Genomic DNA, 15,664 nt, shown 5'->3' with positions numbered 1-15,664 from the left:
GGAGCATTGATTTTTCATATTTAGTGTTGAAATTTCCCTTTCTTGTAGAATGCTCTCTTTGTATGCTTTGGTGAACCTAAGGCCAAGCACTTCCAATATTTCCTTCATCCATGCGCATAACATTTTAATTTTTGCTTGAGGACAAGCAAAAGCTTAAGTGTGGGGGAGTTTGATAAGTGCTTGTGCGATATGAATGCGAAGCATTATTTCCTTATGTTGAGCATTACTTTCCTCCGGTTTTTACACTAATATGTGTGTTTTTATGTTACTTTCGTGCATGTAGTGCTGTGAAACCAATTATAAAGGAAAGAAGCCAATGTGGATCACAATGCACCGATTTTGGATGAAATCTTGCTAAAGTTCAAACGCGAAGATATAAGTTGGGTGCGAGATGCTAGAGTGTGTGCCAACCTCCCCGTATTTGAGTATACACAACCATTTGGAGGGGCACAAGGGTAGTCACACTCAAGCATTCCGACTTATGCACATAGAACAAGATCTCCGTCATCTTATCCGTCATTGAATAAGCAAAGCGATCCACAGCATAAACGTGTGCCCGTTTATGCTACAGTACTATGCCAGAAATACTCCCGAATCCACTTTCCATCGAGGTAACATAAACGGGCACATGTTTATGCTGTGGATCGCTTTGCTTATTCAATGACGGATAAGATGATGGAGATCTTGTTCTATGTGCATAAGTCAGAATGCTTGAGTGTGACTGCTCTTGTGCCCCTCCAAATGGTTGTGTAAACTCAAATACGGGAAGGTTGGCACACACTCTAGCATCTCGCACCCGACTTATATCTTCGTGTTTGAACTTTAGCAAGATTTCGTCCAAAATCGGTGCATTGTGATCCACATTGGCTTCATTCCTTCATAATTGGTTTCACAACCCTACATGCACGAAAGTAACATAAAAACACACATATTAGTGTAAAAACCCGAGGAAAGTAATGCTCAACATAAGGAAATAATGCTTCGCATTCATATCGCACATGCACTTATCAGGGACCCACATCCGTGACCGTTTTCCAACCTTGAGCATTTCCTGTGTTTTGATTTTGTCATACTTCTAAAGATTTTCTCTTTCTTTTCATTTTCGCTTTCTCCTCCTTTCTTTTCTCTTGAATTGGAATTGGTGAGCTAAACAACAAGTTAGAAGTGAGTAAAGTAGCTCCTCGGGCCCCTTGGGAATACGACCCACTCGTGCGTGTGTGAGTGGTTTATTACTTGATGACTTCGTGCGCTTGCATGTGTTCACACTCTATGTCGATCAAAGTTTTTGGTGCCGTTGCCGGGACCCCACTGAGGAATATTTGGAAAGCTTTAAACCTGTTGATTTATTCTTTTCTTTTCCTTTTGTTTTCACTCTTTTGTTTTGTTTTTGTGTTTTTCTTGTTTTTGGTTGTTGGACTTTTGTAAATATTCCATCATTGTATTTCTTGCTATTAACTAACATCTTGACTCCTCAATCGGTGTAGGTACACATCATATGACTCGAGCAGGTCAAGCAAACTTGGCTGAACCTGATAACGAGATAGAACGAACTTTGCATCAACGATTGAGAGAAGCGGCAGAAAGTTCTAGACAACAAGGGATTCGGGTTGAGTCGAGTGAACCATCAGTCATGGCAGAGCTCAGGAAGACCCTATCAGAATATGAAAGACCACAGTTAACTGAAGAAGAATTTAGTGTCCAAGAACCAACTATTCTGGCTAATAACTTTTAAAAAGGCGAGTACCATAGGGATGATTCAAAATTCAGTACAGTTTGATGGTTTAGCGGATGAGGACCCCCATGCCGATCTTGCCCGGTTTATTCAAATATGCTCCACTTTCAAGATCAATTCTGTGTCAGACGATGCCATAAGACTTAGATTGTTCCCGTTCAGTTTGAGAGGAGCAACATACAGATGGTTCACATCCTTAGCTCCTTGGTCCATCACCACTTTGAAGGAGATGGGTGAGAAGTTCTTGGCCCGATATTTTCCTCCAAGCAAAGCTACAAGACTGAGACAAGAGATATCATCTTTCAGGCAAGGTGATATGGAGACACTCTTTGAATCCCATGAACGATTTAAGGACATTCTTCGCAAGTGTCCTCATCATGGCTTCCCTATATAGATGAGAGTGCAGATGTTGTGTAATGGATTGAATTACGCTACTAGGCAACCCATTGATGCAGCGGCAGGTGGTGCTTTAAGCAACAAGCTTCCTAAAGAGGCTGAGGAATTAATTGAGAATATGGCCAGCAATGAGTGTCATTGGAGCACTAGACAGAAGCCTCCAAGGGCTACAGGGCTATACGAGGTGAATGAATCCACATCATTAGCAATGAAGATTGATGCCCTGACGAAACGTGTCATGGAGAATAGTTCGAAGCATGACGCCCTAGCATGAAAAGTTGACCAACTCATGTTGGGGTCCAGTTCAGGTTCCAAGGCCATTATGTCATGTGATACTTATGGGGCAGGGCATGCAACAACACAATGCCCTATTTTCGTTACCCCATCACCTCCTGTGGAAACAGTTGATTATGTTGGGGGTGGACCCTGGGGATCAAGGAATCAATTTGGCAACGCTTACAATTATGGATGGAGGGGCTCTTCAAATCCTTCTTGGAATCAAGGCCAATCTCAGTACAGACCCATGATTAGCAAGGGGGCACGTTTTGTGCATAATGAAAAGAAACTTGATGAATTCAGTACCATATTGAGAAATGTACAAGCATCCATCCAATCTCTGGAGAACCAAGTGGGACAGCTTGCTCGTGGACAATCTGAACAATCCTCGGGGAGTTTGCCAAGCAACACCGAAAGCAACCCAAGGGAACAATTAAAAGCCGTTACTTTGAGAAGTGGTTGACAGTTGGAAACAAGGAAAAGAGGGATCCCAAGTGCGTCCAATGATGGGGTAGCCATCTGGGAAGACCCTAATTTGAGTGACGATGCAAGCAAGGAGAATGGGAGGAAAACTGTTGAAGACTCCCCAAATTCAAACATTTCAAGTGGGCACGAATATAAGCCAGTGGTATCGTACTCCTCAAGACTCAAACAAGATAAAGATGAAGCTCAATTCAAGAAGTTCCTCAATATCTTCAAGCAACTCCACATAAATATTACAATCATTGAAGCACTAGCTCAAATGCCGAAGTATGGCAAGTTTTTAAAGGAGCTTCTCACCAATAAGAGAAAGTTAGAGGAATAAGGCATAGTTGCACTTACTAGGAACTACTCGGCCATTCTAGAGAAAAAGCTGCCACAAAAGTTAAAGGATCCGGGTAGTTTTGTAATTCCTTGTGTAATTGGTGAAGGGGTGATGGAGCATGCTCTAGCCGATTCTGGGGCTAGCATAAGCGTAATGCCATACAACTTGTTCTTGAAGCTGGGATTAGAAGACCTAAGACCTACACGAATGACATTACAGTTTGCCGGTAGGTCAGTGCGAAGACCTCGGAGGATAGTCGAAAATGTCCTGGTCAGAGTTGATAAACTCATTATTCCTGTAGATTTTGTGATTCTAGACGTGGATGATGATGTTGAGGTTCCCCTGATTCTAGGATGCCATTCCTTAACACTTCAGGTGCTTTAATTGATGTCAAAGTGGGCAAGATGACCTTGAGGGTTGGAGATGAGCAAGTGGTCTTCACCCTCCCTAAAGTAATGAAACACACACTTGATCATGATGACAAATTATACTTCACTGATGCTACTGATGTGATTATTTCTGACTATGTACAGGAGGTGATTGCCTTAAACACTTTGGATGAGTACTTCAATGAGTTAGCATGCCAAGATGCCGAGGAAGAACTCTCTCATCCACCAACACTGCAAATTAATCAAGTGGAGGGTAATTCATCAGATAATGGCAAGAAAATTATGGGTGTTAAGAAGATGTGGAGAAAATCAAAGAAGAAACAAAAAGAGAATAGAAAGATATCCACATTGCCGCCGGACGATGTTGATGGTTTATTCCTTGGAAACCGTGGTAAATTTAAAGTTTTCTCATGTCTTTCATTGAATTTTCCAAGTGGCAACACGACCCCAAACGCTCAAGGTAACTTCCCTCCCTTTGTTCCACCATGATTATTTGAGGTAACGCACATCAAGCTAATGACGTTAAACAAGCGCTTCTTTGGAGGCAACCCAAGTTCCGTTCATTTCTCATATTCTTTTTCTCATTTGTGTTGTTTTGCTTAACTTGTGTTTTTGGTTGAATACTATGTTTTCTTTTCATCACTTTTTAAACAAAACCCTAATCCTATGTTTTCTTATAGTAATGTCTAATATTTTTTAGTCATAACCCTAAACCTAAATTTTCTTTATAGAATGCCTACTAAATTTGAATAAAAAATGTCCCCTTTTATCACTTTTAATGAAAACTAAAAAATAGGGGTCATTTCCAAAACAAAAGATAGGGTTACGGTTTTATGTCAAAAATAGAAATGGCTCCTGGTATTGTTAGGGTTTTGATTCAAAAATCGTATTCATTCTGAATGGAAAACATAACATTACTGACAAATAACAGACATTAAGAAAGCATTCCAATTATTTCAGAATGAAAAATAGGAGACATTATCATAAGAAAACATAGGTTAGGGTTTTGATTCAAAACTTATACATAGGAGATATTCCGAAAATAAAAAATAGGTGGCATTGTCAAAAGAAAACATACGTTTTAGTTTTTGATTGAAAAATATGAGTCATTATAAAAAGAAAAAATTGGATTAGGATTTTGATTCATAAAAATGAGACATTCTGAAAAGAAAACAAAGGATAAGCTTTTTTATTAAGAAATAGTAGGGTTTTGATTAGGGTTTTAATTTGAAAATGTCCCAATGCTTTGTTTTTTTTTTTCTAAATACCTACTATTTTTGAATCAAAACCCTCGTCCTATGTTTTCTTTTGGGAATATTTGCAATTTTTGAATCAAAACAATAATTGTATGTTTTCATTTTGTAATGTGTCATATTTTTCATTAAAACTCTAATCATAAGTTATTTTTTGGAATGTCTCCTATCTTCTAATCTAAACTTAAATCTTATGTTTTCTTTTCTTAATGTCTCGTATTTATCAGTTTTGAATCCAAACCCTAACCTATGTTTTATTTTAAGAATGTCTACTATTTTTCAATATAATATCTAAACATTTCATTTCTTATCAGAATGTTAGCTATTTTTGAATCAAAACCATAATATTATGTTTTCTTAAAGTAATGACACTTATTTTTGAATCATGACCCTAATCCTATGTTTTTTTTTCTTTTCTTTTCAGAATCTCTACTATTTTTGAATAAAAAATATGATCCTATGTTTTCTTATAGCAATGCCTCCTATTTTTCAATCAAAACCATAATTCTATGTTTTCTTTTCGAAATGTCTCATCTTTTTCAATCAAAACCATAATACTATGTTTAGGACACATTCTAAAAAGAAAATATTGGATTATTTTTTTTTTAATCAAACCTCTAATCCTTTGTTTTCTTTTAGAAAAACATAGGATTTGGGTTTTAAAAGATAGTATTCATGTTTTGATTAAAAGATTGTAGACATTCCGAAAAGAAAACATAGCGTTTGGGTTTCGATTGAAAAATAGGTGATATTTAAAAAAAAACGTAGGATTAGGGTTTTGATTAAAAAATATGAGACATTCTAAAAAAAAGGTTAGATCAGGGTATTGATTAAAAATAAGCAAACATTATCAAATAAAAAGATAGTATTAGGGTTTTAATTCAAAAAAATGAAGCATTCCAAAATGAAAACAAAAGGATTACTGTTTTGGTTCAAAACTGAAAAATAGAACGCATTCTGAAAAGAGAATATAAGATTCATCTTTATGAAAGATACTATTCTGATTTTGATTGAAAGATAGGAGACAATCCTGAAAGAAAATATAGGATTAGGGTTTTGAGTCAAATATAGTAGACATTTTGAAATTAGGATATTTCTGTATTTGGAATGGCTCCTATTATAGAAATATCTTATATTTTTCAATCAAAACCCTAATCCAATGTTTTTTTTCTTTTCAGAATGACTCCTATTTTTTAGTCCAAACCCAAATCTTATGTTTTCTTTTCAGAAAGTCTAGTATCTTTCCATCAAACCCTAATCCTATTGTTTCTTTATGAAAAGTCTCATATTTTTCAATCAAAACACTAATCTTATGTTTTAATTTCGGAATATCCACTATTTTTTAATCAAAACACTAATCTTGTGTTTTGTTTTTGTAATGCCTTTTATTTTTTTAATAAAAATCCGAATCCAATGTTTTCTTTTTCGGAATGACACCTATTTTTGAATAAAAATCATAATGCTTTGTTTTCTCTTCGGAATGTCTCATATTTTTTTGAAATGTCTCCAATCTTTCAATCAAACCCAGAATCATTTGTTTTCCTTTTCTTAATCTCTCCTATTTCTCATTTTTGAATCAAAACCCTAATCCTATGTTTTGTTTCGGAAATGTCACCTATTTTTTGGTTTTTCATTAAAACACTAATCTTGTGTTTTCTTATAATGATGTTTCTTATTTTATAATCAAAACCATAATTCTATGTTTTTTTTTTCAAATGCTTCATATTTTTCAATCAAAACCCTAATATTATGTTTTTCTTTTCGGAATGTCAGCTATTTTTTCAATTTTCAATCAAAAACCTAATACTATATTTTTTTTGCATAATATCTAATATTTTTGAATCAAAACTCTAATCCTTTATTTTTCTTTCAGAATGTCTTCTATTTTTAAATCAAAACTCTAATCCTTTGCTTTCCTTTCAGAATGTCTCCTATTTTTAAATCAAAATACTAATCCTATGTTCGCTTATAGTAATGTCTCCTACTTTCATTGAAAACCCTAAAAATATGTTTTCTTATAGTAATGTCTCCTATTTTTAAGTAAGAAATCTAGTTCTTTTCGGAAAACATAGGATTAGAGTTTTAATTTAAAAATAGGAGACATTACTATAAGAAAACATATGATTAGGGTTTTGATTAAAAACTAAATAATAAAGAACATTTCCAAAATAAAATGTAGGATTAGGGTTTTGATTCAATAATAGTAGATATTCTGAAAAGAAAACATAGGATTAGAGTTTCGATTGAAAAATATGAGCCATTCCACATCGGATTAGGATTTTGATTAAAAATTAGTAGACATTTCCAAAACAAAAGATTGAATTAGGGCTTTGTTTAAAAAGTGAGACATTCCAATAAGAAAACAAAAGATTAGCGTTTTCATTCAAAACAGAAAAATAGGACAAATTCTGAAAAGAAAACATAGGATTAGGGCTTTGATTAAAAAATAGGAGGCATTATAAAAAAGAAATAAGATTAGGGTTTCAATTCAAAAATGGTAGACATTAAGAAAAGAAAACATAGGATTCAGCTTTTGATTCAACATTGATAAATAGGTGATTTTAACAAAAGAAAAACATACGATTATGGTTTTTATTGAAATATATGAGACATTAGGAAAAGAAAACATAGATTTAGGGGTTTGATTAAAAAATTGGAAACAATACTATAAGAACAGATCGGATTAGGGCTTTGATAAAAAAACCTAAATATAGGGGACATTTCCAAGAGAAAACATAGGATTAGAGTTTTGATTCAAAAATAGCATACATTCCCAAAAGAAAACATAGGATTAAAATTTTGATTGAAAAATATGAGTCATTCCAAAATGAAAAACATCAGATTAGGATTTTAATTAAAAATTAGCAGACATAGGATTAGGGTTTTAATTTAAAAATAGGATACATTACTATAAGAAAACATATGATTAGTGTTTTGATTAAAAACCAAAAATAAAGAATATTTACAAAATAAAACTTACGATTAGGGTTTTGATCCAATAATATGAAAAATATGAGGAATTCTGAAAAAAAAGATCATCGGCTTAGAATTTTGATTAAAAATTAGCAGACATTTCCGAAACAAAAGATTGGATTAGGGTTTTGTTTTAAAAAAATGAGACATTCCAATAAGAAAACAAATATTATGGATTTCATTCAAAATAGAAAACTAAGACACATTCCGAAGAGAAAACATAGAATTAGTGCATTGATTTATAAATAGTTGGCATTATGAAATAATTAAGATTAGGGTTTCAATTAAAAAATAGCAGACATTAAGAAAAGAAAACATAGGATTCAACTTTTGATTTAACACTGATAAATAGGTTACATTAAGAAAAGAAAAACATACGATTATAGTTTTTATTGAAAAATATGATACATTTCGAAAAGAAAATATAGGATTAGGGTTTTAATAAAAAAATATGACACATTACTATAAGAAAAAAATAGGATTAGGGCTTTGATAAAAAACTGAAATATAGGGGACATTTCCAAAATAAAACATAGGATTAGGGCATGTTTGGATGCAAAATAAAAATATATGGCATAATTTTGTTATGTAGGAAGTGCAAATGATTATTACAAAAATTATGCCAAATTTTATTCCTACGGAATGGGTGTTTGGGTAACAAAAATAAAAAAATATTACAAAAAATTATTACATATTTTTTTCTGTAATAATGAGTGTTTGTTTTGCATAATAAATAATTATTACATAATAAAAATGGACGTTGGATTATAACCGTCGGTAATTAAAATTTAAAAAATAGCCGTTAGAATATAGTCGTTGTAAATATAGACGTTAGAATTGGAAAATACTTGACCCTCAATGTTATTATTTTTTTACCATTTCTAGCTCATAAATTGAGAACATTAGATTTTCAAATAATTCAGAAATAAGCAAGAAATGAAAAGCAGACTCATCAAAAGAACTCAAAAGTTAACATAAATGTAATCAGATAAGCAAATCAGCAAAGTTCAACAACTCAAATTGTTGTCTAAAGCATGCTTGACTGAAAATAAATAAACAAATAAACAAAACACCAAATAACAACACACGAAAAAGGGACAGAAATCTCAAAATTTAGCAGTAATGAAATGAAATAACCAAAATTAGCAAAGTTCAAAAATTCAAATTGCTATCTAAACATCATAACCATAAAAAACTTATTAGAAATAAAAAAAAAAAAAAACAAAATCCCAACTTGCTGCAAAATCAGAAAAACATGAACAAACAGCTTATACGACTTGCTAAAAAAACAAAAAAAGGAAAAAAACAATACACTGTCAGGGAATAGAAGATAGCTTTTGCATATGAATATAAATTTAATAAGTGGATTGCCTACTCTATGTGAAACTAAAATCAGGAGATCTCAGTAATGGCCAGGTTTTTTCTAACACTTGAAGATTGTGGGTTTGGGAGATGATGTGGAAGGGCGGATAAACATCAATATTAGTAATGGGCAAGTTTTTTTTTCCTGTTTTAAAGATGCAATCATTAGTCGAAACATGAGTTTTATGACATTTTGTTGTGTGTTTCAATACAAGTTGTCATTTAGTTTTTCACCGCCTTAATTCGATGTAGTATTAATTTCTCTTTTTTCCCCATTTTTTTTTGTGGTGAACTAGGTCCTCATGCAAGCACGATGGAATAATTATATACATTTCATAACAATATTCTAGTAACAAAGAAAATCACAATTTCTACCTGATAACACATCCTCCTGTAGAATAAAAGAACTAATTCAAGCTTATCTTATGAAAATTAGCAATAAACTATCTACAAGAATTCACATTAAAAAAAAAAAAACTAAAAAAACTCACAATGCCAGCCCTGATACCTCTACCAAAGCAATCACCATTTATTAAAAAAAGAAAAAATGATCTGAAATACTTTTCATTAACAATGTGCAGGATATAACAAAACAAAACAAACAAAATTTCATACTGATCAACCACTACTACATCAGATACTGCATGGTTGCATCTAATTCATAACAAACATCATATCCAACCAACAACTAGACGAACAAAAGAAATTTAAATCTCTATAACATTCAAGAGTACAAATTTTAAATCTTACCAATCTAACTAACAACTATGTTTTCATCTAGATAACATTCAGAGGATTTTAAATTTGCCATTATCTTGATGAAACTAACTCTAGAAGTAAAATGAAATTATACACAACATATGTAATCATAATAATATAGCTAATTTTAACCACCAGATGATCGTCTGTAATCCCAATTTTTAAAACCTTCACAAACAACAGTAATTATTGGAATAGATTGGAGCTCTAACCAGTGAAGACAATGAGATCAAGGTTCTCAGCCTTGACAACGTGGTAAATGAAGGCGGTGGTGTTCAGATTGTAGTAATTAGGAGCCTCCTTCGGTAACACGTCCAAGCACTTGGTTCTCAGCCCATCGGTGTAGTGGATGTTAGCGATTTGGACGATCTTGAACTCTCCCCTCTTTCCACTGAACCTCAACACCGGCTTCTCAGATCCAGACACCGACGATGCTTCTGTATTGATGGAGATGAGAAGGAGGACGGCAGAACTGAGAAGAAGTTTCTCCGATCGCCACAAATTTGCTCCTGCGTTGGTCTTCATCTTCTGTGACTGCTCCGGCGTTGGGCTGCTGCTCCGGCGGAGGAACAGGCGGGATCGGGGCCAAGACATAATTTAGAATTATTGTTTTGATTAAAAAAATAGCTACCCAAACAACCATTATGCCATAATTTTATCAAAATGTTATATTATGCCATAATGTACGGATTGTGGCATAATCTGGTGTTATCCAAATAGGCCTTTAGAGTTTTGATTCAAAAATAGCATACATTCCCAAAAGAAAACATAAGATTATTGTTTTGATTAAAAAAATAGAAGACATTCCCAAAAAAAAAAAAACACATAGGAATATGGGTTTGTTTGCAAAACATGTCTCTTATCTTTCAGTCAAAACTATAATAGTTTGTTTTCTTTCCTTCATGTCTGTTATTTATCCATTTTGAATCAAAACTATAATCCCCTAATTGTTTGTTTACTTTTTGGAATGGCTTCTATTTTTCAATCAAAAACTTAATTATTTATTTTCTTTTCAAAATGTCTACTATTTTTCAAACAAAACCCTAATCATATATTTTCTTTTTAGAATGTCTCCTATTTTTCAATCAAAACTCTAGTATTATGTTTTTTTGAAAATGTCCCCTATTTTTTGGTTTTCAATCCAAATCAAAATCTTTTTTTTTCTTATAGTAATGTCTCCTATTTTTCAATCAAACCTCTAATCTTATATTTTCTTTTCAGAATGTCTACTACTTTTTGTTCAAAACCATAATCCTACATTTTAGTTTCGGAATGATAGTTTGAAATGTCTAATAAACTTTTGAATCAAAACCCTAATCCTTTGTCATATTAAAAAATATAAATGCCTCTTATTTTTAATTCAAAACCCTAATCCTAAGTTTTATATTTTAGTAATGTCTCCTATATTTCAATCAAAACAATAATCTTATGTTTTCTTTTTTGAATGGCTCATATTTTTTCACTCAAAAAGCTTAATCCAATGTTTTTCTATATAGAATGGCTCCTATTTTTGAATGAAAACCATAATCCTATGTTTTATTTTTGGGAATGTCTGCAATTTTTGAATCAAAACCCTAATCCTACGTTTTCTTTTGTAAATGCCTCCATTTTTTTATTTTTTATAGTAATGCTTCCAATTTTTCAATCAAAACCCTAACCTTATCTTTTCCTTACCCAACCTCCAATTTTTAATTGAAACCATAATCCCATATTTTCTTTTGGGAATGTCTACTATTTTCTTAGTGAAAATCCAAATCCTATGTTTTTTCTATTCAGAATGTCTCGTATTTTTTTAATGAAAACCCTAATTATAAGTTTTGTTTTTTGCAATGCCTCCTAATTTTTAATGAAAATACTAATCTTATGTTTTCTTTTGCGAATTTCTCCTATTTTTGAATCCAAACACTAATTCTTAGTTTTCTTTTAGTAATGTATCAGATTTTTCAATCAAAACCTTAATCTTATGTTTTCAGTTTTGAATCAATACCTGAATCCTATGTTTTCTTTTTCGAATTATATCTTTGGAAGTAAAACCCTAATCTTATGTTTTTTTTACTTTTCCTTTGTCCCTTATCTTTTCTTTAGGAATATTTGCTATATTTTTTTGAATCAAAACCCTAATCGGAATGTGTTTGATTTTTTATCTAAAGTCCTAATACTATATTTTCAATTCGGAATGTCTGTTATTTTCCAATCAAAACCCTAACCTATGTTTTCTTTTTGTAATGCCTGTTATTTTTTAATCGAACCATTAATCCTATGTTTTCTTTTTGAAATGTTACTGAAAAATATGAGATATTATGAAAAGTTTTGAAATGTCCCATGTTTTTGAAAAAAAGGAGACATTTTCAAAAGAAAAATATCACCAATCCTATCTTACAACCAATACCCGAATCGTATGTTTTCTTTTCAAAATGTCACATTTTCTTGAATGAAAACCATAATCCTATCTTTCAAATCCCCAATCCTATGTTTTCTTTCAATAATATCTGCTATTTTTTAATCAAAAACTTAATCATATGTTTTTTTAGTAATGTTTCATATTTTTGAATTAAAAATATAATTTTATGTTTTCTTTATGGAATGTCTCCTATTTTTTAATCACAACAATAATCATATGGAAAAGACTTCAATTTTTGAATCAAAATCCTAATCATTTGTTTTCATTTGGAAATGTTTCCTATTTTTTAGTTTTTAATCAACACCTTAATCATATATTTTCTTATAGTAATGTCTAATATTTTTCAACCAAAACAAAAATCCTATTTTTTATTTTCAAAATGTCTGCAATTTTTGAATCAAAACCCGAATCCTTTGTTTTCTTTATGAAATGCCTAGTGTTTTTGAATCAAAACACTAATTCTATATTTTTTTATGAATGTCTCCTATTTAGCAAGCAAAACCTGAATCCTATGTTTTTCTTTTCTTAATGTCTCCTATTTTTTAATTTTTAATTAAAACCATAATAATATGTTTTCTTATACTAATGTCTCTTAACTTTCAATCAAAACACTAATCCTATGGTTTACTTTCGGAATGCCTACTATATTTGAATCAAAACCCTAATTCTATGTTTTCTTTTCGAAATATTTCTTATCTTTCAATGAAAACCATTATCCTATGTTCCTTTTAGGAATGTCTACTCTATTTGAATAAAAACACTATTTTTCGGGTTTGACTCAAAATGCTAATCTTTTGTTTTTTTCCGTAATGTCTCATATTTTCCAATCAAAACCATAATCCTATGTTTTCTTATAGTAACGTCTCCTATTTTTTAATCAAAACCTAATCCTATGTTTTCTTTTCGGAATGTGTTCAATTTTTCATTTTTGAATCAAAACCCTAATCCATTGTTTCGTTTTCGGAATGTCTGCTGTTTTTGAATCAAAACCCTAAACCTATGCTTTCTTTTCGGAATTTGTCATGTTTTGTAAACAAAACCCTAATCCTATGTTTTCTTTTATTGATGTCTCCTATTTATTAGTTTTGAATTTAGAAAGCCTTTTTTATAGCACTTACAAATAATAATGTCTGCTATTTTTCAATCAAAACTCTAATCCTATGTTTTCTTTTATTGATGTCTCCTATTTATTAGTTTTGAATTTAGAAATCCTTTTTTATAGCACTTACAAATAATAATGTCTGCTATTTTTCAATCAAAACTCTAATCCTATGTTTTCTTTTTGAAATGTTACATAGTTTTCAATCAAAACCCTAATCTGATGTTTTCTTTTTGGAATGTCTACTATATCTGAATTGAAACTCTAATCCTATCTTTTCAATCAAAACCCGAACCCTATTTTTGAATCAAAACCCTAATTCTATTTTTGAATGAAATCCCTAATCCTTTGTTTTCTTTTTCAGAATATCTCATTTTTTTTAATCAAAACCCTAATCCTATCTTACAAAACCCCAATCCTCTATTTCCTTTTCGTAATGTCTCCTATCTATCAATCAAAATAAGAATTCTATGTTTTATTTTTCTTAATGTCTAGTATTTATCAGTTTTAATCAAAAATCCTAATCTTACATTTTTAAAAATAATGTGTCCTATTATTTAGTTTTGAATTTAAACCCTAATCCATTCTTTTCTTTTTGTAATGCCTCCTATTTTTTAATCAAAGCACTACCGCTTTCTTTTCTTTTTGGAATGTCTACTATTTTTGAATTAAAACCCTAATTCTATATTTTCTTATTGTAATGTCTCCTATCTTTCAATCAAAATTCCTAATCCTATGTTTTCTTTTCCGAATGCCTACTATATTTGAATCAAAACACTAATCTTATGTTTTTTTTTGGCAACGTTTGTTATTTTTAAATCAAAACACTAATTCTATGTTTTTGACACGCGTCCGAATATGCGTGTAAACCGTAAGTGCACGGGTGTCGAAGTAATAATTACCCGGGTGAGTGGGTAGTCGAATCCACATGGAACAGGGCTACTAGTACTAACTTCTTCTCTGCTTTCTAACCTAATGATAAATGGAAAGGTGTGGTGATCTAATGTGCGAAGAAATGAATACCGGAGACGAATATGCAAGGGGTTAAATGGATGGAGATCTCAATCGATGAAAAGTGGGGGTATTGGGCAATGCTCCCCTAGGATTCGAGTATTAGGTACCGAATAAGCAAAGTGTTTCTATGATGAGTAAGTTAAGTCGTAGAAATCCAAATATAATCGGATCCGCCTCCCGATCACCGATACTAGTCCCCACGAGGTCCCGTGGAGAAATTGCTCAATCTCAACACCTCACACCACCTATGACTGCAAAGCACTCTAGGGATTCCAAGAGTTGTATCCGATTCCTAAAGATTGATCCAACCCTTATTCCCGGCGAAGGATCCTAACCCCTACAAGGTCCCGACGGAGAAATCTCTCAATCTCACGCCTCACACCAAATATGGTTGCATAGAGCTTAGGGAACGGAGATAGAATACACTCAATCGGAAGGGAGAGGGGACACTCCACTATCTCATGACTCACCTTCTCAACCCTCTTTAACCTTGAAGTTCTAACTCTAATGGAGACCTCTCTCATATCAAAATAACAAATCATGCAAATCCAATCAACCACAAGGTTTAATTAAACAAGAAAGCAATGAGAATACAAGATTAAAACTTAATTAAACTCGGATTAAATAGAAACACTAAGCAAATCCACAAAAGATGAGAATCCTAGGATTCACAAGCCCAAATACCCTCTAGGGTTTTAGGTCTCCATGGAGCAACATACAAAACACACCATCAATGAATGAAAGTACATTAAAACAATAGAAATAGACCCCCTTATATATGAACTGATGGCCTTGATGGAAAGCTCGACGCCTTGAAGGACCCACTTCGAGCTAGGTTCACCGGTGGCTTCCTTTGATGCTATGACGGCGGAGGAATCGATCAAAGTTGGTGATGAAGCGCCTCCAAAGCCGCAAAAACCTCCTCTCCAAACCCTAGCCGTCTCACCCTCAAGAGCCGCACAAAAGATGAGAAAGAAAAAGGGCAAAACGGCTATTTATAAGCCTTAGATCGCGTCTGCTCGCGCCCCCCATCGCGCCCAGTGGGATTTTTCCACGCGGCCGCGTGGGCTGCAGAAATTTTCACGCGGGCACGTGGAATTTCCACGCGGGAGCGTGAACAATAATTTTGCTACAGCACGGCTACAGTGAAATTACTACAGTACTTTTCACAAACCGCTGTCCAAACACTCTTCTCTTGAGGCCAC

General features: G+C 32.7%; 1 protein-coding gene and 1 non-coding gene across 2 annotated transcripts; one reads left to right on the top strand and one right to left on the bottom strand.

Moving 5' to 3' along the window:
* The first annotated feature begins 1,751 nt into the window (after window positions 1–1,751).
* On the top strand, window positions 1,752–3,209 carry LOC120253705. Its single transcript, XM_039262003.1, has 4 exons — window positions 1,752–2,043; window positions 2,188–2,376; window positions 2,476–2,756; window positions 2,871–3,209. Exons 1-4 carry the CDS (start codon window positions 1,752–1,754, stop codon window positions 3,207–3,209), a joined length of 1,101 nt encoding a protein of 366 aa, XP_039117937.1.
* Window positions 2,010–2,116, bottom strand: LOC120266865. The gene has a single exon (XR_005538295.1). It is a non-coding gene; the product is annotated as a small nucleolar RNA R71 (small nucleolar RNA).
* Window positions 3,210–15,664: the final 12,455 nt, after the last annotated feature.

Source organism: Dioscorea cayenensis, chromosome 1 (assembly GCF_009730915.1).
Source record: "Dioscorea cayenensis subsp. rotundata cultivar TDr96_F1 chromosome 1, TDr96_F1_v2_PseudoChromosome.rev07_lg8_w22 25.fasta, whole genome shotgun sequence".
Lineage (NCBI taxonomy): Eukaryota > Viridiplantae > Streptophyta > Magnoliopsida > Dioscoreales > Dioscoreaceae > Dioscorea > Dioscorea cayenensis.
This window is presented reverse-complemented; position numbering and strand designations above follow the sequence as displayed.

Excerpts from the sequence above, each read along its gene's own strand:
- LOC120253705 (XM_039262003.1), top strand. The coding sequence starts at position 1,752 with ATGATTCAAAATTCAGTACAGTTTGATGGTTTAGCGGATGAGGACCCC. Across the intron at positions 2,044-2,187 it reads GATATCATCTTTCAGGCAAG|CGGCAGGTGGTGCTTTAAGC; the intron begins GTGATATGGAGA and ends CCATTGATGCAG. Across the intron at positions 2,377-2,475 it reads GAAACGTGTCATGGAGAATA|GGCATGCAACAACACAATGC; the intron begins GTTCGAAGCATG and ends CTTATGGGGCAG.